General features: G+C 55.3%; 2 protein-coding genes across 3 annotated transcripts in view; one reads left to right on the plus strand and one right to left on the minus strand.

The window, feature by feature from the left end:
• The window catches only part of GDPGP1 (GDP-D-glucose phosphorylase 1), a 198690-nt gene that overhangs the window by 135668 nt on the left and 43163 nt on the right, over positions 1 to 19859 (plus strand). The window lies entirely within an intron of this gene.
• Positions 7683 to 18921, minus strand: FES (FES proto-oncogene, tyrosine kinase). Of its 2 annotated transcripts, none has more exons than XM_052659903.1 (19): positions 18866 to 18921; positions 18104 to 18325; positions 17755 to 17928; positions 16035 to 16131; positions 15722 to 15905; positions 13664 to 13801; positions 13470 to 13589; positions 13207 to 13329; positions 12886 to 13072; positions 12671 to 12754; positions 11988 to 12197; positions 11503 to 11625; positions 10841 to 10894; positions 10037 to 10155; positions 9619 to 9713; positions 9376 to 9499; positions 8991 to 9148; positions 8753 to 8875; positions 7683 to 8023 (listed from the first exon to the last, which is right to left on the minus strand). In XM_052659903.1, the coding sequence occupies exons 2-19, from the start codon at positions 18314 to 18316 to the stop codon at positions 7881 to 7883; spliced, it is 2469 nt and encodes an 822-aa protein (XP_052515863.1). In that variant the 5' UTR covers positions 18317 to 18325; positions 18866 to 18921; the 3' UTR covers positions 7683 to 7880. The 2 variants fall into 2 exon arrangements, with proteins under 2 accessions (XP_052515863.1, XP_052515862.1); XM_052659902.1 differs by having other exon boundaries at positions 18824 to 18887.

The following is a 19859-nucleotide window of genomic DNA, read 5'->3' on the forward strand; positions in this document are numbered from 1 at the left end:
GGCGCCGGGCTTCCCCTCTCACGGCCGCCGGGCCGAGCGGCGTGCGGGGCGAGGACAGCCTCGCCGCGCCCCCGCGCCGCCCCGGCCCCGCCGCCGCCGCCGCCGCCGCCCGTGGTGCGCCCCGCCGAGCCCGGCCAGTCGGGCCACGCGCGGCCCTCGCTCGGCTCCCGCCGGCCGGCCCGGGCGCTTCCGGTGCGGTCTGCGCCGTGACCCCTGGCGCCAGCAGAGGGTCCGCAGTGCGCAGCCGCAGCCCGGACCCCGGCCTCGGCGCGCCGTGGAGCCGCGAAGACGGACGCGTGACTTGATGTTTTCTGACTCTTCCAAGATGTCAGCACCTGAACTACCAATAGCAGAAACAGCCCTCCTCTATTTCACCAACCGAAGGGTGGAGAGCGTTTTCCGGCCCCCTCTCAGCTCCGTGGAGGTATCCTTCACTTGATGCAATTACGCTCCTCGGGCAAAGGGAGTGCTGCCTCCTGGTGGTACCGTGCGTTAATCACAATTCCCTCTCTGAGTTTGCAATTAACGAAGACCCATACATTTCTCGCTTGTTCTTTTACTGGACATCTGGGTTTATAATTTCGCAGCACACTAGTGAACATCTCTATGAATCCCACATTTGTCTTCTTTTAAAATTATTACCTTGGGATGTGCGTGGTGGTCCAAGGGTTAAAAATCTTCCCTGCAGTGCAGAGGACTCAGGTTCGATCCCTGGTTGGGAAAATAAGATCCCACATGCCACAGGGCAACTACTGAGCCCACGAACCACAACTAAGACCTGGTGCAGCCAAAACTAAATAAATATTTTTAAAAATTAAAATTATTACCTTAGGACAAATTTGCAGCTGTGAGGTTACCTGCTCAAAAGATTAGGACTGATAAGACTGATGATACTTGGCATTCTATTGCTCCCCAAAAGAGTTGTGCCAGCTTCCACCATCAATTACAAACTTGGAAATTGCTTAAGCAGCTTTTTTGTTGATTAGCCAGATTTTCAAACCCACTTCATTGTTTTAACTCCCATTTTCATTTATTACCATCAGAAACATTTTTCTAGGTTTATTTGCTAACTGACATGCCTGTTAGTAAGGTTTTAGAGGTAATCTGGATCCATTATCCTCTGTGTTTCTGTGCTTTGTCCTTGTGGTCTGGGAAATTTATCTTCCAACCTGTCTATCGAATTTTTCATTTTGGCAATCATAAGCTTATTTTCAAGAGCTCTTATTGGTTCTCTGGTAAGTTTTTTTTTTTTTTAACTTAGACACAACAAAGTATGTGGCACAAGTCTTACGTATACTGTTTGATGAGTTTAAAACTCAAGTATAAATGAATATACAGGTTTAATCATCACTCAGATCAAAACAGAGAACTTTCTCATCACTCCCAAAGGTTCCCCTCTATCAAGAGGTCAAGGACTTCCCTGGAGGTCCAGTGGTTAAAAAGCTGCCTGCCAATGCAGATGACATGGATTCGGTCCCTGGTTCTGGAGGATTCCGCAGAGGACATGCTGCGGAGCAACTAAGCCTGTGTGCCACAACTACTGAACCCATGAGCCGCAACTAATGAAGCCCAAAGGACCTAGAGCCTGTGTTTGGCAACAAGAGAGTAGGCCCTGCTTGCCACAGCTAGAGAAATCCCAAGTGCAGCAACCAAGACCCAGAGCAGCCAAAAAAAATATTTTTTTTAAAAAGTCAGACATTCCCTAAGTGCAGCATGGTAGCCAACAGGGCCACAAATCGTTGTGCACAAATCTGTGCATACACCTAGCAAGATGTGTCTACCATACTTCTATGAGATCCAGCTAGTAAGGAGATGATAAGCCCCACTGGATCAAGACTGCTGTTACTCACACAGACAGCAAAAGCAAGGCCAGCCTCGTGCCAGCTTTCCCCAGCCACAGGATGACACTGAACCAGAGGGACCAGATGACAGGGAGCTTGATGGTAGATCTCTCTGCAGCTGAGAAGCCAACTATTAATAACTCAGCTGCAATCAGACAATTTTATGACCTGCCCTTACACTCTCATTGGGGGAGAAGGGTGGGGCAAGGTGGAAAGGCCTACACTTCACTGAAACTAGGCAAAGGGATGAGAAATGGCTTTATGGAATCTCCCAAAAGAAGGTGGCTCTTTACCAGGCTGCTTATTTCCCCTTGTTCCAGTAGGAATCATAATGTGTTCTGACAAGACTCAAATTGGACAGTGGTCAAGCCTTACCTCCCATGGCAAAGTCATCAGGGCAGTGTATCAGAGCCATTTCTAAACAGCCTTCCACCAAGTAAGGAGTAATGTATCCAGCAAATAATTCTTTTTAGGAGCATCAGTCACCCCAAGAGGCAGTCCAATTCATTGCACTGGTGGGAGCTTGCACCAATAGGAGCTTGCTGCCTATTTATCTTAGGCAACATAAGTTGAGAGGGACCACAGCTATGAGTCCCAGTAGGATGATCAGACCCACTTGCAGGTTAGACCACAGCCAGTCTCCTTATCTGTAGCCAAACCACTGTATCCCAGATGTTACTGGGGATCAACCTTAGACCCTCCCTGTTTATGAGTCAAGAGATAGAGTTAGGACTTCCCTGGTGGTTCAGTGGGTAAGGGTCTGCCTGCCAGTGCAGGGGGCATTCATTGCTTCCCTGGTCTGGGAAGATTCCACATGCCGCAGGGCAACTAAGCCTGTGCACCACAGCTACAGAAGCCTGCACATCCAAGAGCCCGTGCTCTGCAGCAAGGGAAGCCACCACATTTCCCTGCCTTGGGTAGGTATTGGGCTCTCCTGTCTAGGGCAGTTTGAACTAGTTAGTTTTTCTAATTAGGAAGTCATCGATAGAATAACACCAAGGTGCTTCTCATGGGATTCCAGCCTACTCCATGTCTTTGTCTATCCACTGGTGGCAAATCACAGGGGAATTCAGGTAGACCTGTGACAGCACTGAAAAGGTGTATTGAAACCCAAGCCAATAAAGACAAGCTGATTTTCATTATTTGGGTATAATGGAATGTTTAAAAAGACATTAGCAAGGTCTGTCCTCTCAGAGCCCAATAACGAGAGAGAGTTTTCAGAGGTCCTGGTGGTCCAGGGGTTGAGAATCTGCCTTGCAATACATGGCTCATGGGTTAGGGTTCCCATGTGCTGTGGAGCGACTAAGACCCCTTATGCTGCAGCCAAATGAATAACTACATATTCAAAAACAAAACAAAAAAAAAAAACAAGAGAGTTTGTCTTTATGGAAAGACTATCACTTTCCTCTTTTGGGACCCCTTGTATAATAGCCAAACCTACGCAGCCTTATGGCAGGTTTCTCTCCTTACTTTGGCCTGTAATGTGTTACCTTGACCTTTGCCGAGGTTTCCATTCTAGGAAAATGATTGCATGGTAGCTGAAGAGTTTCCCAGAGACATCCCCAAGAGCATGAGAAGATTTGGTTTCAGCCTTGGGCTGCCAGGGTTGAGCAAACGTTCAGTCTGAATTTGGGGTGGCAATTTCATCATCTACATTTTACCACAGTTTTTTAAAATTAATGGATAGGAAAATCTGCCATACAAAAAGAGTTTCTGTGGAACAACCAATTAATGTACTTAGGAGTATACAACTTCACTCCCTGAAAGATTTGAGACAGCTTTCAAAAATTTGTGTAGTACTAAAAGATTAGGGCTTTCCTGATGAACGAGCAGGTAGAGAATCGGCCTGCAGTGCTGGAGACACAGGAGACTAAGGTTCAATCCCTGAGTCCAGAAGATCCCCTGGAGGAGGGCATGGCAACCTACTCCAATATTCTTGCCTGAAAAACCACATGGACAGAGGAGCCTGGCGAGCTACAGTCCAAAGGGTTGCAGAGAGTTGGACACGCATGTCTCCATACTGAATCCAGACTGAGGTCACAGCAGACTAAAAGGAAGTGACTACTTGGCCACGTTGGCACTCAGTGTGGGGCCGAAAAGGTCACATCCCCTTTTTTGGAGCAAAGACGGGGCTCCGTGGGCTGTCAGGTCAAGTGTGGGCTAGAACTCTGGCGGAAGAATCCAGACAGCTCATTACTCACACCGACAGCAAAAGCACGGCCAGCGTGGTGTCCAGTTCTCACCCCCTAGTGCTATAGGCTGACACTGAACTGGAGGGACAGATGACAGGAGGCATGGTGGTAGGCCACTCTGCAGCTGTGGAGCCAACTCTAAACTACGGCCAAGCAGTTGTGGGGCCTCGGGCCTTACTCTGCGAAGGGAGGGGGCCAGATAGAAAACCTGCACTCAACTGAAACTAGAAAGATGGATGAAAAATGGTCTCCCATATAGGAAGGCTCCCCTCTAGGCTGCTCTGTCCTCTTGCTCCAGGAATCATAGTGGTATGTTCTGTCAAGACTGCAGTCACCATGCACAAACCTTGCCCACGTGGTCAATGTAGAGACATGCAAGGTTGTAAGGGCACCAAGGCAGTGCTGTGTCCCTACACGCTGGCCACTTCTGTTGATACCCCTCAGACAACCACTGTTTTCATTTCTCTATAGCTTAGTTTTGCCTGTGCTTGAACTTCCTGAAATGGAATCACAAGCACTGCTTCACGCAGAGTTTCTTTACTCAACCTGTCTTTGAGATCCATCAGTGTTTGGTGCATGTACTTATAGTTTGTTCTTTTTTATTGCTATGTAGACATTTGGGTGATCTCCGGTTTACTCTGGTTCTAGCTCCTCTCTCTCCTTCTGGAACTTCAGTCACCTTGGAGTCCCACATGTGTCTTAGGCTCTGTTCTTTCTATTTCTTCTTCTCTCTTTTTTAGTTTAAAAGTGAAACTATTAATTGCTCAGTCATGTTGGACTCTTTGCAACCCCATGGACTGTAGCACTCCAGGCTCCTCTGTCCATGGGATTTTCCAGGTACGAATACTGGTGGTGGTGGTTTAGTTGCTCAGTCTTGTCTGACTCTCGGCAACCCCCTGGACTCTAGCCCACCAGGCTCCTCTGTTCAAGGGATTCTCCAGGCAAGAATATTGGAATGGGTTGCCATTCCCTTCTCCAGGGAATCTTTCCGGCCCAGGGATCAAACCCACGTCTCCTGCATTTCAGGCAGATTCTTCACCATCTGAGCCACCAGGGAAGCCCTTTTTTAGTTTAGACGCTAAAAACCTGACTTTACGTTCACTGTCTTTTGTTTAGGGAACGAATCCTGGGACTGTGTGTTTAGTCTGTATGTGATTTTATCCTTTAGTTCTATGAATTTTTAGAATTTGTAGTTTCAGAGATGACATTTTTCAGTTCTACCTGCTCCTTTGATTCTTTTAAAATGAATTCTAACCCTGTTGAAATTCTCTGTATTTGCATCTATTTTGTCCACTTTTTTCTCTGTTTAACATATTAAGCAAAGTTATTTTGAAATCCTTACCTGCCGAATCCAATATCTGGATCATTTGTGGGTCTGCTTCTATTGTTTTTCTCTTGTATATTGGCCCCATTTTTCTTCCTTTTTGCATGTTTTATACTGTGTATCACATGTTGTATTTTGGGTATAAAAGAAGGGTAAAATATTATGTTATTCCTTTCCCCAACTTCTCCCCGAGGGTTCCCGAAGGAGCTAGTTACCTTGATGTGATCAAGCATTGAGCTGAGTTGGGGCAGTTACAGTTCTGATAAACCTCAGATCTGGGAAAGCCTGGCCAGTCTGTCTCTCCAAATCTTTCAAATTCTGCTCTAAAGAGATTTTAAAGTTAGCTCTTTAGCCTCCCACAGTTTGAAAACCTGGCCAGTATCTTGAGGGAGAGATCAGTTCGTTTGTTTCAGGGCCCCTCCCTCTAAACCTCTGCCTTTCCAGCCCAGCCCCTGGCTGGTTGCCCACACTGCTCCAGAATGTTCCATGGGGGAAACTGCTTTTGCATTTGGGGTTCCTCTAGGTGCCAATCCAGTACTTTGGCCACCTCATGCGAAGAGTTGACTTATTGGAAAAGACTCTGATGCTGGGAGGGATTGGGGGCAGGAGGGTAGAGTGGATGACATCGAGTTAGAGTATGACTAAGTGAAAATTCAAACTGTGTCTCCATTAGAAGTGAAAAGTGGAACTGAAGAACTTCTGCTTCAGAATAGGATGTGGTAGGTCCCCCAGACGACAGAGGATGAGATGGCTGGATGGCATCATCGACTGAATGGATGTGAGTTTGAGTGAACTCCGGGAGTTGGTGATGGACAGGAAGGCCTGGTGTGCTGTGATTTATGGGGTCACGAAGAGTCAGACACGACCGAGCAACTGAACTGAACTGAACCGAACTAGGTTTCAATCCATAGCACAGTCCCTGTAAGCACCATTTTTTCCCCTGCCCCCCAAGAGCACCTCTTAATTCTGATCATCAGAGATGTCCCAAATCAGCAAATGTCTCAGGGAAGAGAATAGCTGTGCATCATCAGTTCACCTTGGAGGGGCTTTCTCCTCCTTGAAATGTTAATTCATATAGTCTTCAATTTCTTCACACTACTTGCCATTGTCTTTAAAAACTATTGTCTTTGTCTGTCGTTTCCTCTTCATTGCTGCAATGGGAGTAGGGGCTGGGGGACCGACCTACCACATCCTATTCTGAAGCAGAAGTTCTTCAGTTCCACTTTTCACTTCTAATGGAGACACAGTTTGAATTTTCACTTAGTCACACTCTAACTCGATTTCCTCTTGTTTAAGCATGTATTAGGCCTTTGACTTTTCAACCCTTTGAAAGTAGATATCAACGGCTTCTTGAACTTTCTTGAAAGACGGTCATTTTTACTTCAAAATTCTTACTGCTTTGTCCTTTGGAGCTAAAAGTCTTCCTAGTTTCTGTTTTTTGGTTTGTTTATACTTCTTCTTTTTTTTTTTCTGGCTGCACCGCACAACATGCAGGATCTTAGTTCCTCAACCAGGGATTGAACCCACTTCAGTAGAAGCACAGAGTCTTAACTGCTGGACCACCAGGAAAGTCCTTCTTTGTCTTTTTGACCTTCACCATTGCTGCTAGCAAAGTTTCAAATAACCTTTTAGGTTTTGGGGGACTTAAGGGAGGAAGTGAGGGCCCCTCATTGCTTGGTAAACTTGTCTTGAGAGATGCAAAGCATTTTCTTTCTCTCTGGCCACTCCATCCGCTCTGGGTGGAGCTCCAACTTTCCCTGACACTCTCCTCTTCCCTTCTGTATCTCCTGTGACTGTGGGACACAGACTCAGGGTCTGTAAACATTTATAAGCTAATGACTTGCCTGGTGGCTCAGCTGGTAAAGAATCCACCTGCAATGTGGGAGACCTGGGTTCAATCCCTGGGTTGGCAAAGAATCAAACATGACTGAGCAACTTTCACTTTCACTTTCAAACCTCAGCTGCCAGCCTTTACTTCCCTCTGAGCTTCCAGACTTACATGTCACACCTGGATCCCCACAGGCCCCTCAAATGCTTCTCCTAACTCGCCATCCTTCCCACAGCTCTGATCCTCTGCCTGGGCTCCTAATTCAGAAATAACACCTCCATCTGGTCTGAAGCCTGCACATCGTCTTGGTCTCTCTCCCTCCTCCCCAAGTCTCACATCCAACAGCTACCAACCACACCGCGTCAGTTCCGCCCTGGTAACGCTGCCCATCCTCCTCCTTTCCCACGGCCATGGTACAGGCCCTCTGGTCCTCCTAAGACCTGCCCTCCAGAGGACTGCACATGCTGAGAGCACCTGATGAGCACAAATGGGTTTATTATTTCTGCCTGGAAGAGGAAGCCCTGGAAGGAGCAGGGATGCAGGGCAGGCCGGAGCTGCAGCCTTGCCCGCAGCATAGAATCCAGAGGCTGGAGTCCAGGATGTTGAAGAGCTGTCCAGCGGGGTGAGCTGGAGCCCCGCTGAGGAGGTATGATCTTGCCCGCAGGGGCCGCTGGCTTGAGCAGTGGGGCCCAGCCTCACCGGTGCCGCTTTCGGATGCTCTGTAACTCCTGGTAGATGACGCTGAAGGTCGGCCGCTGCCCTGGCTCATAGGCCCAGCACTGCTCCATGAGTCTGAACACAGCGTCGGGGCACAGTTCAGGGCAGGGCAGGCGGCCCCCTGTGAGGACAAGCACAGCATACCAGGCATAAGGAGGGGGTCTGAGGGCCCCTGGCAGCCCCTGGGGACATGCCAGGAGCAAAGGGAACTGCTTAAGCTGCAAAGTTCTCCTTTTTTTTTCTTGCAGCGTTTTTATGGAGCCCCCTGTTCTTTCCCAGAAACACAGAGATTCTCATCTCAAGTTACCGTATGCTAGCTGTGTGATTCTTGTGAAATCTCAACTTCCTTCTGTAAATGAGACCTTTTAATTCTGACCTCACCTGTTATGAAGAGTCAGTGAGGGGCTTCCCTGGTGGCTCAGTGGTAAAGAATCCACCTGCCAATGCAGGAGACACGGGTTCAATCCCTGGTCTGGGAAGATCCCACGTGCTGCAGAGCAACTAAGCCCGTGTGCCGCAACTGCTGAGCCTGTGCTCTGGAGCCTGGGAGCTGCAGCTGCTGAAGCCTGTGTGCCTAGAGCCCGTGCTCCACAAGAGAGGAGAAGAGCCCACACAGCTGCTAGGACCCGGAGCAGCCGGAAATAATTAAATACATACAAACGTTCAAAAAGGGTAGATGAAATAAGGGTATAGCCTGGCACATAACAGGGGTTCCCTGGATGGTACCTCAAGAACTGTCCTTACTGTGCCCCAGTGGGGAGGACAGACAGGAGACCTGGAAGAGTCCAGCTGGAGTGCCAGGAAGAGGGCCTGGCCCTGGGACCGCTGTCGGGCCACCGGGTTCCCTTACCATTTTCCACGAATTCCCGGGTCTGCTGATTGCTGAGGTTGGGGTAGGGGGAGGCCCCCAGGCTGAATGTCTCCCAGAGCAAGATGCCAAAGCTCCACACATCGCTCTCAGAGGAGTAGCGGCCTGCGAGGAGGTGAGGCAGCGTGAGTGGACCGTGCCCACCAGCCAGAGAGGGGCAGGCGGCAGCACCCGTGCCCGGCCTTGGGCCTTGCGGCCAGCGTGGATCAGGCCCAGGTACCGTAGTTAAGGGCCTCCGGTGCGGTCCACTTCACGGGGACTTGTCTGAGACCCCCCGAGGCCGCGTAGATTCCATCGGCTTCCTCCCGGGACATCCCGAAGTCGCTGATCTTCAGGACATTCTTCTCTGTCACCAGGCAGTTCCGAGCAGCCAGGTCCCTGGGTGAAGCAGGACACGGGGCTCATGTGGCCAACATCCGCGCGGCACCTGCCAGCTGCCTGGCCAGGGCACGCTCGACACAGTCATGGGCCAGAGCTGCGCCTGCAACGATGCCTGGTCCCTTTGAAGCACAGCCCACCTCTGGAGCTGGTGGTTGCTGTTGAAGGGGCAGGGGTGGGGAAGGGGTGTTGGGACGGCCTGCCATGCCCACCCCTCACTCCCTCACCGGTGAATGCAGCACTTGCTCTCCAGGTACTCCATGCCCGCGGCCGCGTCCCCTACCATCTGCAGCAGTGTCTTCACCCGCAGGCGGGCTCCCTCCGTCCGAAGGAAGGTCAGGAAGTCGCCCCCTGGGAGTGGGCGGTGTTGGTGGGGAAAGCTCGGTGAGCCTTTGGGTGAGGGGTTTGAGATGGAAGAGACCTAGCCCAGCTGAGTGCGCCACCCCCAGAGATCAGCTCCCTTGGCTCACCCTGCACAAGCTCCATGACGATGTAGATGGGCTGTTTTTGGGTGCAGACGCCAATGAGACGCACGATGTTGGGGTGGCTGTACTGCTTCAGGATCCTGCGGGGTTGGGGGTGCTGCTTAGGCTCCCGCCTCGGGCAGGGATGGGAGGGGTCTTACACATTCGCCTCCCCAGCCCCAGGAGCCCCAGGGAAGGCCAGGTGGCCCGAGGGAGAACAGAAGACAGGCAGCAGAGAAGAGCAGCTGACCGGGACGTGTGATTTCAGCTGGGTCCCCGAGCCTGGACCCCGCCAAGCTACGGGGGCGCCAGGAGGCTTAAACAACACAGTAGAAGGCAATCCCTGTGGAGGTCAAACGTCCTGCCATGTGCCAGGGAACCTGTTGTACAGGGGCCCTACAGGGATGGGTGTTCTGTCACCCACCTTGCTTCCTGCAGAAACTTGGCCTTGAGGTCAGGGGGCAGCGTCTCGCGACAAGATTTCACCGCCACCAGGGTGTTGTCTGCTCGCAGGCGTCCGCTGAACACTTCGCCAAAGTTCCCCTGAAACAGCCTGGGGTTCCTACCTGTCTTCCCTGGACTGTGGGCCTCTCCTGCACCAGGAGCACAGCCCACTCTGTCCCTACCGGCCCTTGACTCAGCGCCCCATCCCGCCGCTGTGCTTAGTCCTGCTCATTCTGGCTTTCGGTTCAGGGGGCAAAGCGGACATGGGGAACCGGCGGAGAAAGTCACCCCTGATTGACTGCAGTCACTGAGAAGTGACATGGAGGGTTCAAAAATCACTTTTGCTTGGGTTGGAAAAGCATTCTGAGTTTTAGGACAGTGGCTTCTTTCCTGAGAATGTAGTGTATGTATTTATATTTGTTTATCTACTTATTTTCGGCCATGCCATGCAGCAGGCAGGATCTTAGTTCCCCGATAGGAGTCAGACTTGTGCCCCCTGCATGGGGAGCATGGAGTCTTCCCCACTGGCCCGCCAGGCAAGTCACATGAATAGAGCGTATCTCGCCTCTTTGAGGTGGGGGGTGGTGGGGGTGATGTGCGTGCGTGTGAGGGGCATAGGGTGTGGAGCTGGCAGCAGAAGCGTCTCTGGGGAGTTGTCAGGGCAGGCACTCTCCCCTCAGTTTCTGGAAGGATGGTGTATGGCAGCGGATGGACGGGGGACAGGGGTCCAAGCTAGGAATCAGATTCAGGGGTGGGAAGGCAGGCGGCCAGGAGCTTGACTCACCCGCCCAATCTGCTCGCCCAGGACCAGGTCCTCGTGGCTTAGCGCCCACTTGTCCTGAGGAAGGGAGGAGGTTGGAGGGGTCAGAGGTCAGCAGTGGGTGCACGTGCTGGGCCCTACTAATGACTGAACACCCCCCACCAACCCTGGGCATCTTGGTTTGTTGGTCTGTAAAATGGAGACTGGACCCAGGGTCACACCTAGATGACTCGGGGACCAGGCAGGGGCACTGTGTGAGCACCAGCCTGGTGTACAAGGCCCAGGAAAAGGGAGTGATCTTGATGTTCCAAGCCTAGTGGGAGGCTGGCTGGGCTCCCTGTATGGATTAATATGTATCCTCTATGTGTGTGCTAAAGTCACTTACAGTTGTGTCTGACTCTTTACGACTCTATGGACGGCAGCCCCACCGAGCTCCTCTGTGCGTGGGATTTTCCAGGCAAGAATACGGGGTGGGTTGCCATTTCCTTCACTAGGGGAATCTTCCCAACCCGGGGATTGAACCCGCATTGCTCACGTTTCCTGAACTGGCAGGTGGGTCCTTCCCACCTAGCGCCACCTGGGAAGCCCACATACATATATGTATTGCTGGGGACCTGAAAAGCCCTCGGTGTTAGGATCCTCTGTGGGCCTAAGCCCGCATCCCCCAGCCCCTGCCCCAGGCTCACCTTGGGCACAGCCCTGTTCAGGACGATGCCGCTCTTCTTGGTGAGGGGCTGCTGGGAGCGCAGCAGGTGGTCGACGAGCAGGGGGATGCTGGGAAAACCATCTCCTTCCAGTCGGTACAGGTTCTGCAGGGGCGGGGGGACCTGGGGTCAATGGCCTCCATTGCTGGGTGCGGGGGGTCACTGAGCCGTGGGAGAGGAGAGGAAGGAAGAGCAGTGGGGAGAAAGGGCCTGCCTGGGGCGAGAGGCAGAGACCTGAGGGTGCACAACAAGCCTGCTCCCCATCTTATGGGGGGATGCAGGCTGAAGGCTTAACCTCTGTTGGTTTTTGCAGGAGTTGGGTGGTCTCTGCGGCCCCTTTCAGCTCTGCCGGGGAGGCATCTAAGACATAGCAGCTCCTTTCTTCTGCCTCAAGGTCATTCCCTGCTGAAGGGAAGGGGAGGGGAGGGGAGGAGGGGGAAGGGCAGGGCAGGCTGGGGTCCACTCACGTCAGCGGACTGGATGATGAAGTGCCGGGGCTGGCCATCCCACAGCACCGACAGCACGTACTCCTGCTTGCCCTGGCTCTCCCGGACGAGGAAGTCCCCGGAATGTGTCAGGAGCTCAGCCACCTCTGTCCGCAGAATGGCCCCATGGTACCACACCTGCTCGTGCAGGGGTTTCTGCACCTCTGGAACGAGCTGCAACGGCGGGGGGAGCTGGAAAGGCACAGGGGAGGAGCAAGGAGGGGTTGCTAGGCCAGCCAGTTGGGTGGGTGGGGGGAGGCATCTCTGTCTGTCTGCCTCTCACAGGCCTCCCGTCCCCACAAACCACCGGAGTGCCACATAGAGCCACCTGCAACCCTTGGAACCAGCAATAAACTTGCCCAGGCTGGCCGATCTCAAACCAAGCTTTGCTTTGTCCACCAGTCTGCAGCCCGCCAACCACTCCTGGAGCGGGGAGAGCCCTGGGGTGACTGTGCCACACAACATGGGTGATGGAGAGGAAGGGGTAGGCAGGGGTGACAGGATCTGGAGTCCCAAGGAAGAGCGGGGCGCCCCAGTAAAAGTGGCCTGGGAGGAGCCTTCAGTAACTAAACCTTGGGACTAAACCTAGTGGCCTAGGGAGACGTCCCTGAGAGCCCTGGCCCGGCGCACCCCTTAGGGAAGGGCGGAGCTGTGGATCCACTCACCGAGAACTTGGGACGGAAGATTCCCGAGATGTGGCTCTTGAGGATCTCCAAGGTGGGCGTCCTTCCCCCTTCTCGCTCCTGCTCCTGAGGCCAGGGACAGACGTCAGCGGGTGGCCAGGCTTGGGGAGGGAGGGGGAGGGTGAAAATGAGGCGCGCATCCCCCAGGGGTGGGCGGGCAGGGCTGGCAGCATGGGGGCAGCCGGTGGGCAGCTCACCGAGGACGAGGTAGAGTGGCGGTCGTCCTGCAGGAGCAAGACGGGCGGGGGCTCGCCGGGGCCCAGCCGCTCCATCTTGGCCTGCAGCAGCTCCTGCTGGGCCTGCAGCTTGGCCTGCCCGCACAGCGCGACCTGCAGCCCCTGCAGCGCCTCCTGAAGTGCCTGCTTCTTGCCCAGCAGCTGCACCCTGCAGGCAGGGGCGGGCAGTGATGGAGGGGAGTGAGGGTGGCTCAGCCTGCAGCTGAAGGCTAGGGACGAGCCAGGCAGGCTGGATGGAGGGCAGGGAGGACCAGGAAGTGGCTGTCAGCGGGCCCCACTCACCTCTCCCGGGGGTGGGTGGTCTGCTCCTCATTCCAGAGCTCTCGCTGCAGCTGAGTGACTGCCTCCTGCCGACTGAGCACCGTCTGGGTGGCCGCGGCCAGGTCATCTGTCACTGAGGTCAGCCTGCGCCCGGAGGAAGGGCAGTGTGAGAGTCGCGCCCCTCGGCTGCCTCCCTGCCAAGCCGAGTAAGCCCGCAGGATGGCCGCAGCGCTGCGTGGGCCGTGTCTGCCGCCCCCTCGGCCCCCAGCCGAGCCCCCACACACGTGTGCTGCACGCTCTCCACTGTCAGTTCATTCAGCTGCAGCTCCCCGGACTCCAGCAGCTCAGTCTCCTCCAGCAGTGACTCGTCAAAGGTGACACAGGGTGGGCTATCAGGGGCGGACCTGCGGCAAGAGTACACGTCAGTGCCCGACGGGCCGGCCGCCCAGGCGCCCGGCCCCCACGAGGAGGGGCTTACCCGTACTGCTGCAGGAAGCCTTGGTACTCAGCCTCCGGCTGGATGCGGGCCACCGCTGCAGCCATCTCCCGGTGAATGGTCACCACCTCGTCTTGCACCAGGCTGCTAATCTCCAGGTACTCCTGCAGGGTCTCCTTCCTGCCCCCAGGCCAGACCCTGGGTCAGAGAGGCCTCAGGCTGGACAAGGCTAGAAGCTTGGGGCCCGTGGCACTGGATTTGGGCCCGCCGTGGGGTTAGACTTGCCCCTCACCCATCATTGACCATTTCCCAGAAGTCATAACAAGGCCCCAGTGATCGCATATGAGTGGAGTGTGTGGTGTGAGGAAGTGCTCAGGAAATGTGAGCTACAGATGTGTCTGCTCTGGGCAGTCAGCCCCACGGTGGGGCTCTGGGGGCTCTGATAACCCTGGAAGCCATCACTGTGCTGACCCCATATTGATACCTCCAGTCCCAACACCTCCCAGAGCTCCAGTTGTCTCATGTAACCATCCATCTATTCAACACATCCCGTTGGACATCTCTGGACACCCAGACTCCACCAGCTGAAAAATGAACTCCTCTGGCTGTCCTCTGAACCTGCTTCTCCCCATGCCTTCTCCACGTGGCCTCTGCCTCGCAGGGGCTCCGGGCCAAGCCCCTGGAGCCATCCTTGACTATTGTATCCACACCCCGCTTCCAGTCCATGAGGAAATTCCACTGGCTCCACTTTCAAAGTGCTTCCGAGGCCTGACCACCTCTCCCCTCCACTGCTGCCGCCTGGGTCTAGGGGCCGTGGTCTGTGGTCCGGGTCACTGCAGCGGCTCCTGTCTGGTCTAACCCTGTCTTGCCCGCTTAAGTCTGTTCTTAACTTGGCAGCCAGACTGACCTTAGCAAGACGGCTCAGACCCGGCCACTCTTCTGGTCCACTCGGAGCCAAAGTCTTCACGATGGGCTGCCGGACCCTCTTATCCTCCTGCAGCCCCTTGTCTGACTTCCCGCGCTCTGCACAGGCTAGCTGTCCTTGATTTCAGGCATTCTCCCACCTTGAGCCTGCGGTTCCCTCTTTCTAGGGTGACCCTTCTCCAAACATCTGCCTGGCCCACCCTTGCACTTTTGGGGCTTTCCCAGACCATTCCCCTTAGAACGGTAAGCTCCTGGACTTCCCTGGTGGTCCAGGGCAGGTCTGCCGATGCAGGGGACACAGGTGGATCCCTGCTCCGGGACGATCCCACATGCCTCGGGGCGACTACTCCCGTGTGCTACAACGACTAAAGCTCATGCTCGAGAGCCCGTGTTCCACAAGAGAAAAGCCCTCCCAGCATAACTAGAGAGTAGCCCCTGATCGCTGCAACTAGAGAAAGCCCTTTGCACAACAATGGAAACCCAGTGCAGCCAAAAATGAGTAAGTAAAAATTAAAAGATAAATACATATAAAGAACTGTCTTGTAAAAAAAAAACAAAAACAATAACCTCCTACCCTGCCCCCCTGCATCCCCATTTTCTTTTCTTATTTTTCTCCATAGCATCTATCTCCTCTAACAGGCTTTCTACTTTACTTACTGATTTCCTTTTCTTTTCCCACAAATGAATAATCCTAGAGGACAGAATTTTGGTCTCTATTCTCTGCTGGATCACCCAGGAGAGCCTAGAATGGTGTTCAATACATATAATGAAAGTGAAAGTGTTAATCACTCAGAAGAATTGTGTCCAACTCTTCTGCGACCCCATGGACAGAGGAGCCTGTCCGTGGAATTCTCCAGGCATGAATACTGGAGTGGGTTGCCATTCCCTTCTCCAGGGGAATCTTCCTGACCCAGGGATCAAACCCTGGTCTCCTGCATTGCAGGCAGATTCTTTACCATCTGAGCCACCAGGGAAGAGCCCATACACATAATAGAACCCTGCAATAAGGGCCCCAGAATAATATAATTTGGATGTCAATTGACTGGCCCAGGGCTCCTCTGCACGTCATCACAGGACTGTCAGTTTCCCAGGGTGGGGTTTTCTGGACCCTGCCTCTGGGCGTTAGGGCTGTGGCGGGCTAGGTGGGAGCGGGGGTGGGCGGGGCTGTGGGCTCACAGGATGCAGGCCATCTCCTGGTGCAGGTCTTGCAAGGACTGAAGCAGGCTGGGCAGCATGAGCCGGTGGTGGTGCTGGTGATGCAACTGCGCCGCCCGCACACCCAGCACATAGCGATTGTGGTGAGCAAAGAGCTTCCACAGGCTGCGCACATACTTGTCCTTGGCCTTGTCACGGTCCTTGTCTGCCAGATCGGGGGAAGGAGGTGAGGGTTACCCAGAGCAGAGGCCTAGGCGGCACCCGCCACCCCCGTGATACCTGTGGACAGGCCTGGGCTGAATCCCCACGCTTTTCAGGGAGGGAAGCCTCGGACCTTTGGCGGCCTCCTGGTACTTGCGCCGGGCCTGGGCGCTGTCCCGTGCCAGGGCTCGGTACTGGCTCTTCAGCTTCTCAATGTCCTGGCTGTGACTCTGGAGAGAGAGGAGGGACCGGTGTAATTCAGCAGGTTCCTGGAGGATTGCTGCCTAAGGTGCAGCCCTGGATGGGGCCTGTGGTCCAGGTGGGCAAGTGCTCCAAGCCCATATTTCAGGAAGGACCTGGAGACCCCTGGGACTTAGCCGTTGTTGCTGAGGTTAAGGTCAGAGGAGCTGGGCTAAGGATAGGGAGGCTCTGGGGGTGGCAGAGAGCTGGACTGGGCAGGCGACAACTGTCCCTCCTTGGCCTAGAGTGGTATCAGGTGGCAGACGTATGTGTGGGCTGTGCAGAGCTCCACGCTTAGAAGGACCTGTGCTTGGCTGAACGCTGTTGATGCCATCTTGAAATTCTTAATAATTTGTTGACAAGGAGCCCCGTGTTTTCCTTTTGTACTGGTTTCCCAATTATGTTCCCGGTGGCAGGAGCAACGGATGGTCAAGACTGGATGAAGACCCCAGTTCCCTGCTGATGCGCGGGGATACTCAGAACAAACTCCAGCCCTCTCCTCTGAACCTCAGCTTCCTCATCTGCCACAGAGTGAAGTGCACAGACTAGCTCAGCCTTTTCCTCCAGGGCCAGAGCGGAAACGTTTCAGGCTTATAGGCCGTGCAGTCTCTGTTAAAATTGCTCGGCTCTGCCATTTTAGCTCTTTGGTGTTGTTGTTTAGTCGCTAACCCTCGTCCGACTCTTTTGTGACCCCCACGGGCTGTAACCTGCCAGGCTCCTTCTGTCCATGGGATTCTCCAGGCAAGAATACTGGAGGGGGTCAGCCATTCCCTTCTCCAGGGGATCTTCCTGACCCAGAGATCCCGTCTGTGTCTCCTGCATTGGCAGGCGGATTCTCTACCACTGAACCACCAGGGAAGCCCTAGCTCTTCAGTAGCCATAGTGTGACAAACATATGGGCAAGTCTGTGTTCTGCTTACACTGCCTACAAAAAGCAGGCTGACACCTGAATTAGGTGCTCTCCTGGAGAGAGGGATGACTGGGTGAAGACTGGCCACCAGGGGCCGCTGTGGGGCCTCTGCAAGGCTGGAGTTTGCGCTGGGAGAAGGGGTGTGGTGCAGACGGCTGCCCCAGCACATTGAAGAAGGCTAAAGCCTCCACGTAAATAGCTCCTATCAAACAGCCTCTAGACCGAGGAGCTGGGCAGGATTCAAATGCAGTCAGTCCCACTTCACAGCCCCAGTCCTTAACCTCCAAGTCAGGGGACCATGCTGCTGCCTCGTGGAGTCTCTGAGTCCCTGGGAGGAGTGAGCCTTGGGCCAAGCGCCATCCCTCTCTCTGTCTCTCTCAAGGGCCAGCTGGTGCAGTGCAGGAGATGGGCAGCTCCCCTTGGTCCTGAGCTCCTCCCAGGCAATGGCTGGATCACTCATCCTTGTGCTTCCCAGTGCTCCTCGGCCCTGGCACACAGTAGGGTGACAGAAAAAAGAACAGAGGAGCCCCCCCGCCAAAGGCCAGTCCTAGGTGCAGCGGGAAGGAGGGAAGGAAGCGGGAGCTGGCTCTGGGGGCAGGCCTGTGGTCAGACACTTCCACTTCTTCAGGAAATCCAGGGGTTCCTTGCAAAACCAGCCCTCTGAGGCTCAGCACGTAGGCAGGGAGGACAGAAGCCCACACACCTTGGTGAACTCCTGCTGTAGCTGCTGCCACTGCTCATTGTAGGTTCTGCGCATTTGCTGGCGCTCCCGGATCAGCAGACTCAGCTTGCTCAGGGGCCCTGAGTTCAGGTCCTCCGCGTGCTGCCTCAGCACCCGGCTCAGGCCCTCCGTCTGGCTGGTGAGCTCTGTCCAGGACTGCAGTGGGGAGGGGCAGGCAATGGGGAACTTAGCTTCTGAGGTGGACCTGCCAAATCTCCAGCCCTCCCCAGCGGGGTACTCCGGAAAATGGAAGGGGCAGGCGGGCCTACCCAGGCACCCACGGGAATTTGCTGGTGGAGGGCGGGAAGAGGCGGGGAGTCTAGAATCCCACCTGACTGATGGGGCTGTGGGGGCCGATGCCCCGGCTCTGGCCCCCGCTGTCTTGCAGCGACATGTGGTGAAGCAGCCCGGCATATTCCCTGTCACTCTTGACCCGCTGGGCCATCCACTTCCTCATGCCCTCCAGCAGCCGGAGCTCGGCCTCCTGCATCTGCTGCACGGCCCCGTGGCCCTGGGGGCTGCACAGCTCTGAAGAGAAGCCCATAGTGTCGTCCTGGGGACGGAGAGAGGAGAGGCCACCACTGGGAGTGAGTAGCTGGAGATGGACGGAGGGGCGGGACAGGGAGGCGAGAGGCTGAAGAGCCACAGACAGGCAGAAGGTGGACGCCTGTCCCCCTGGAATGCAACAATGGGTACGAAACACCGCCTGGCCTGGGAAAGCCGTCGGTGCTTCCCGTGTCCCAGGTGGAGGCCTGATGCCGGCGGTCTCCTCCCCAGGCCTGGAACAGAAACCTCCCACAGTCTCCTTCCCTGGATCTTTCCACCCAGCTCCCGCTGCAGGTGCAAGATGTGCATTGGGCCCTCGGCAGGGCCAAGGCTGCCCCTGCAGGCACCCCAGGCGGCCACCCCGCCTCCCCCACCCCCAGCCCCTACCCTCCCGCGGCCCCTGCTCCACTCTGTCCCGTGTCCCTCTCTCTGATCGCCTGCCAGCCCCCTGCCCAACCATCTCCTGGGTTGGCCGCTGCCTCCTGGGCCTCAATATAGGCATTACCGATGCGGGCAGCTGCTCCTGGGCCTCCGAGGACCGACTTACACTCAGGCCCCACACCGCCCCGGCCAGTTCCTGATTCCGCGCTTCCTCCTCCTGTGGTTTCAGTTGGCCCAGGCCCCGGGGCGGGCCGGCCGAGGGGAAGGGGCGGGCGGGAGCCCCGACGCCTGCCCGCCCCCCCTGCCCAGCGCCGGCCGCTGCCTCAGCTGCTGGCCACACGGGCCTGCGGAAACGGAAGGGAGGAGGGGGCTGGGAAAGAATGGCCCAGAAGAGAGCAGTTCCCCAGACAGCGCCCCGGGGAACAGCCGAGGGTGCTTGGGGAGCACTCGCACAGGGCAGGGCTGTGGGCTCTGCAGTGGCCGGGAGGGCCCGGGGGCCCAGAACCTAAGGAAGGGCAGGCGGACAATTTGAGCAGCAGGCCAGGGACACCCCAAAGAGGCAGGGGGGAGGCTAGTCCAGGCCTTTCCCACCCCACAGGACTCCCCAAGGAGGGCTCAGGCGCCAGCCTCTATTTGAATAAAATTTCCTAGTAAATATCCCGAGGAGAGGCCTACTTCTCAGGCATGGATCTTGGTGGAACTGGCCTGGCTCCTCTCCCCACCACAGGCAGGGGTTTCTAGTCCCAAGGGAGACCTGGGGCAGGAGAGGGGCCTGGGCCAGACTGTGTGTGTCAGGGGTGGGGTGGGGGGTATGGCACTTCCAGTGTGGGACTCAGGTTCTCCCCAGCAAAGCCTATCTTGTCAGGCCCCACCAGAGGCCTCAGCCCTACAGCTTCAGCCAAGGGACACCCTGAGCAACTGGACCCCTGGCCATCACTCTCCACCCAGCTGCAGCCGAGGCCTGTGGTGGAGGAAGTAAGTGCTCAGCTGCTTCTACTCTGGGGCCTCATCTGTCCCACCCCTGGGGCTTGTTGCCAGCTACTGTCCCTTCCACACCCTCCTAAACCCCTCGGGAGATTGCCTTTGGGCAGCTAGAGCAGGCAGGACATCATGTGGGCACATAACTCTCCCCAGCCCTCATCCCCGCCCCATCCTGGATG

This window comes from Budorcas taxicolor, chromosome 21, assembly GCF_023091745.1.
Source record: "Budorcas taxicolor isolate Tak-1 chromosome 21, Takin1.1, whole genome shotgun sequence".
Lineage (NCBI taxonomy): Eukaryota > Metazoa > Chordata > Mammalia > Artiodactyla > Bovidae > Budorcas > Budorcas taxicolor.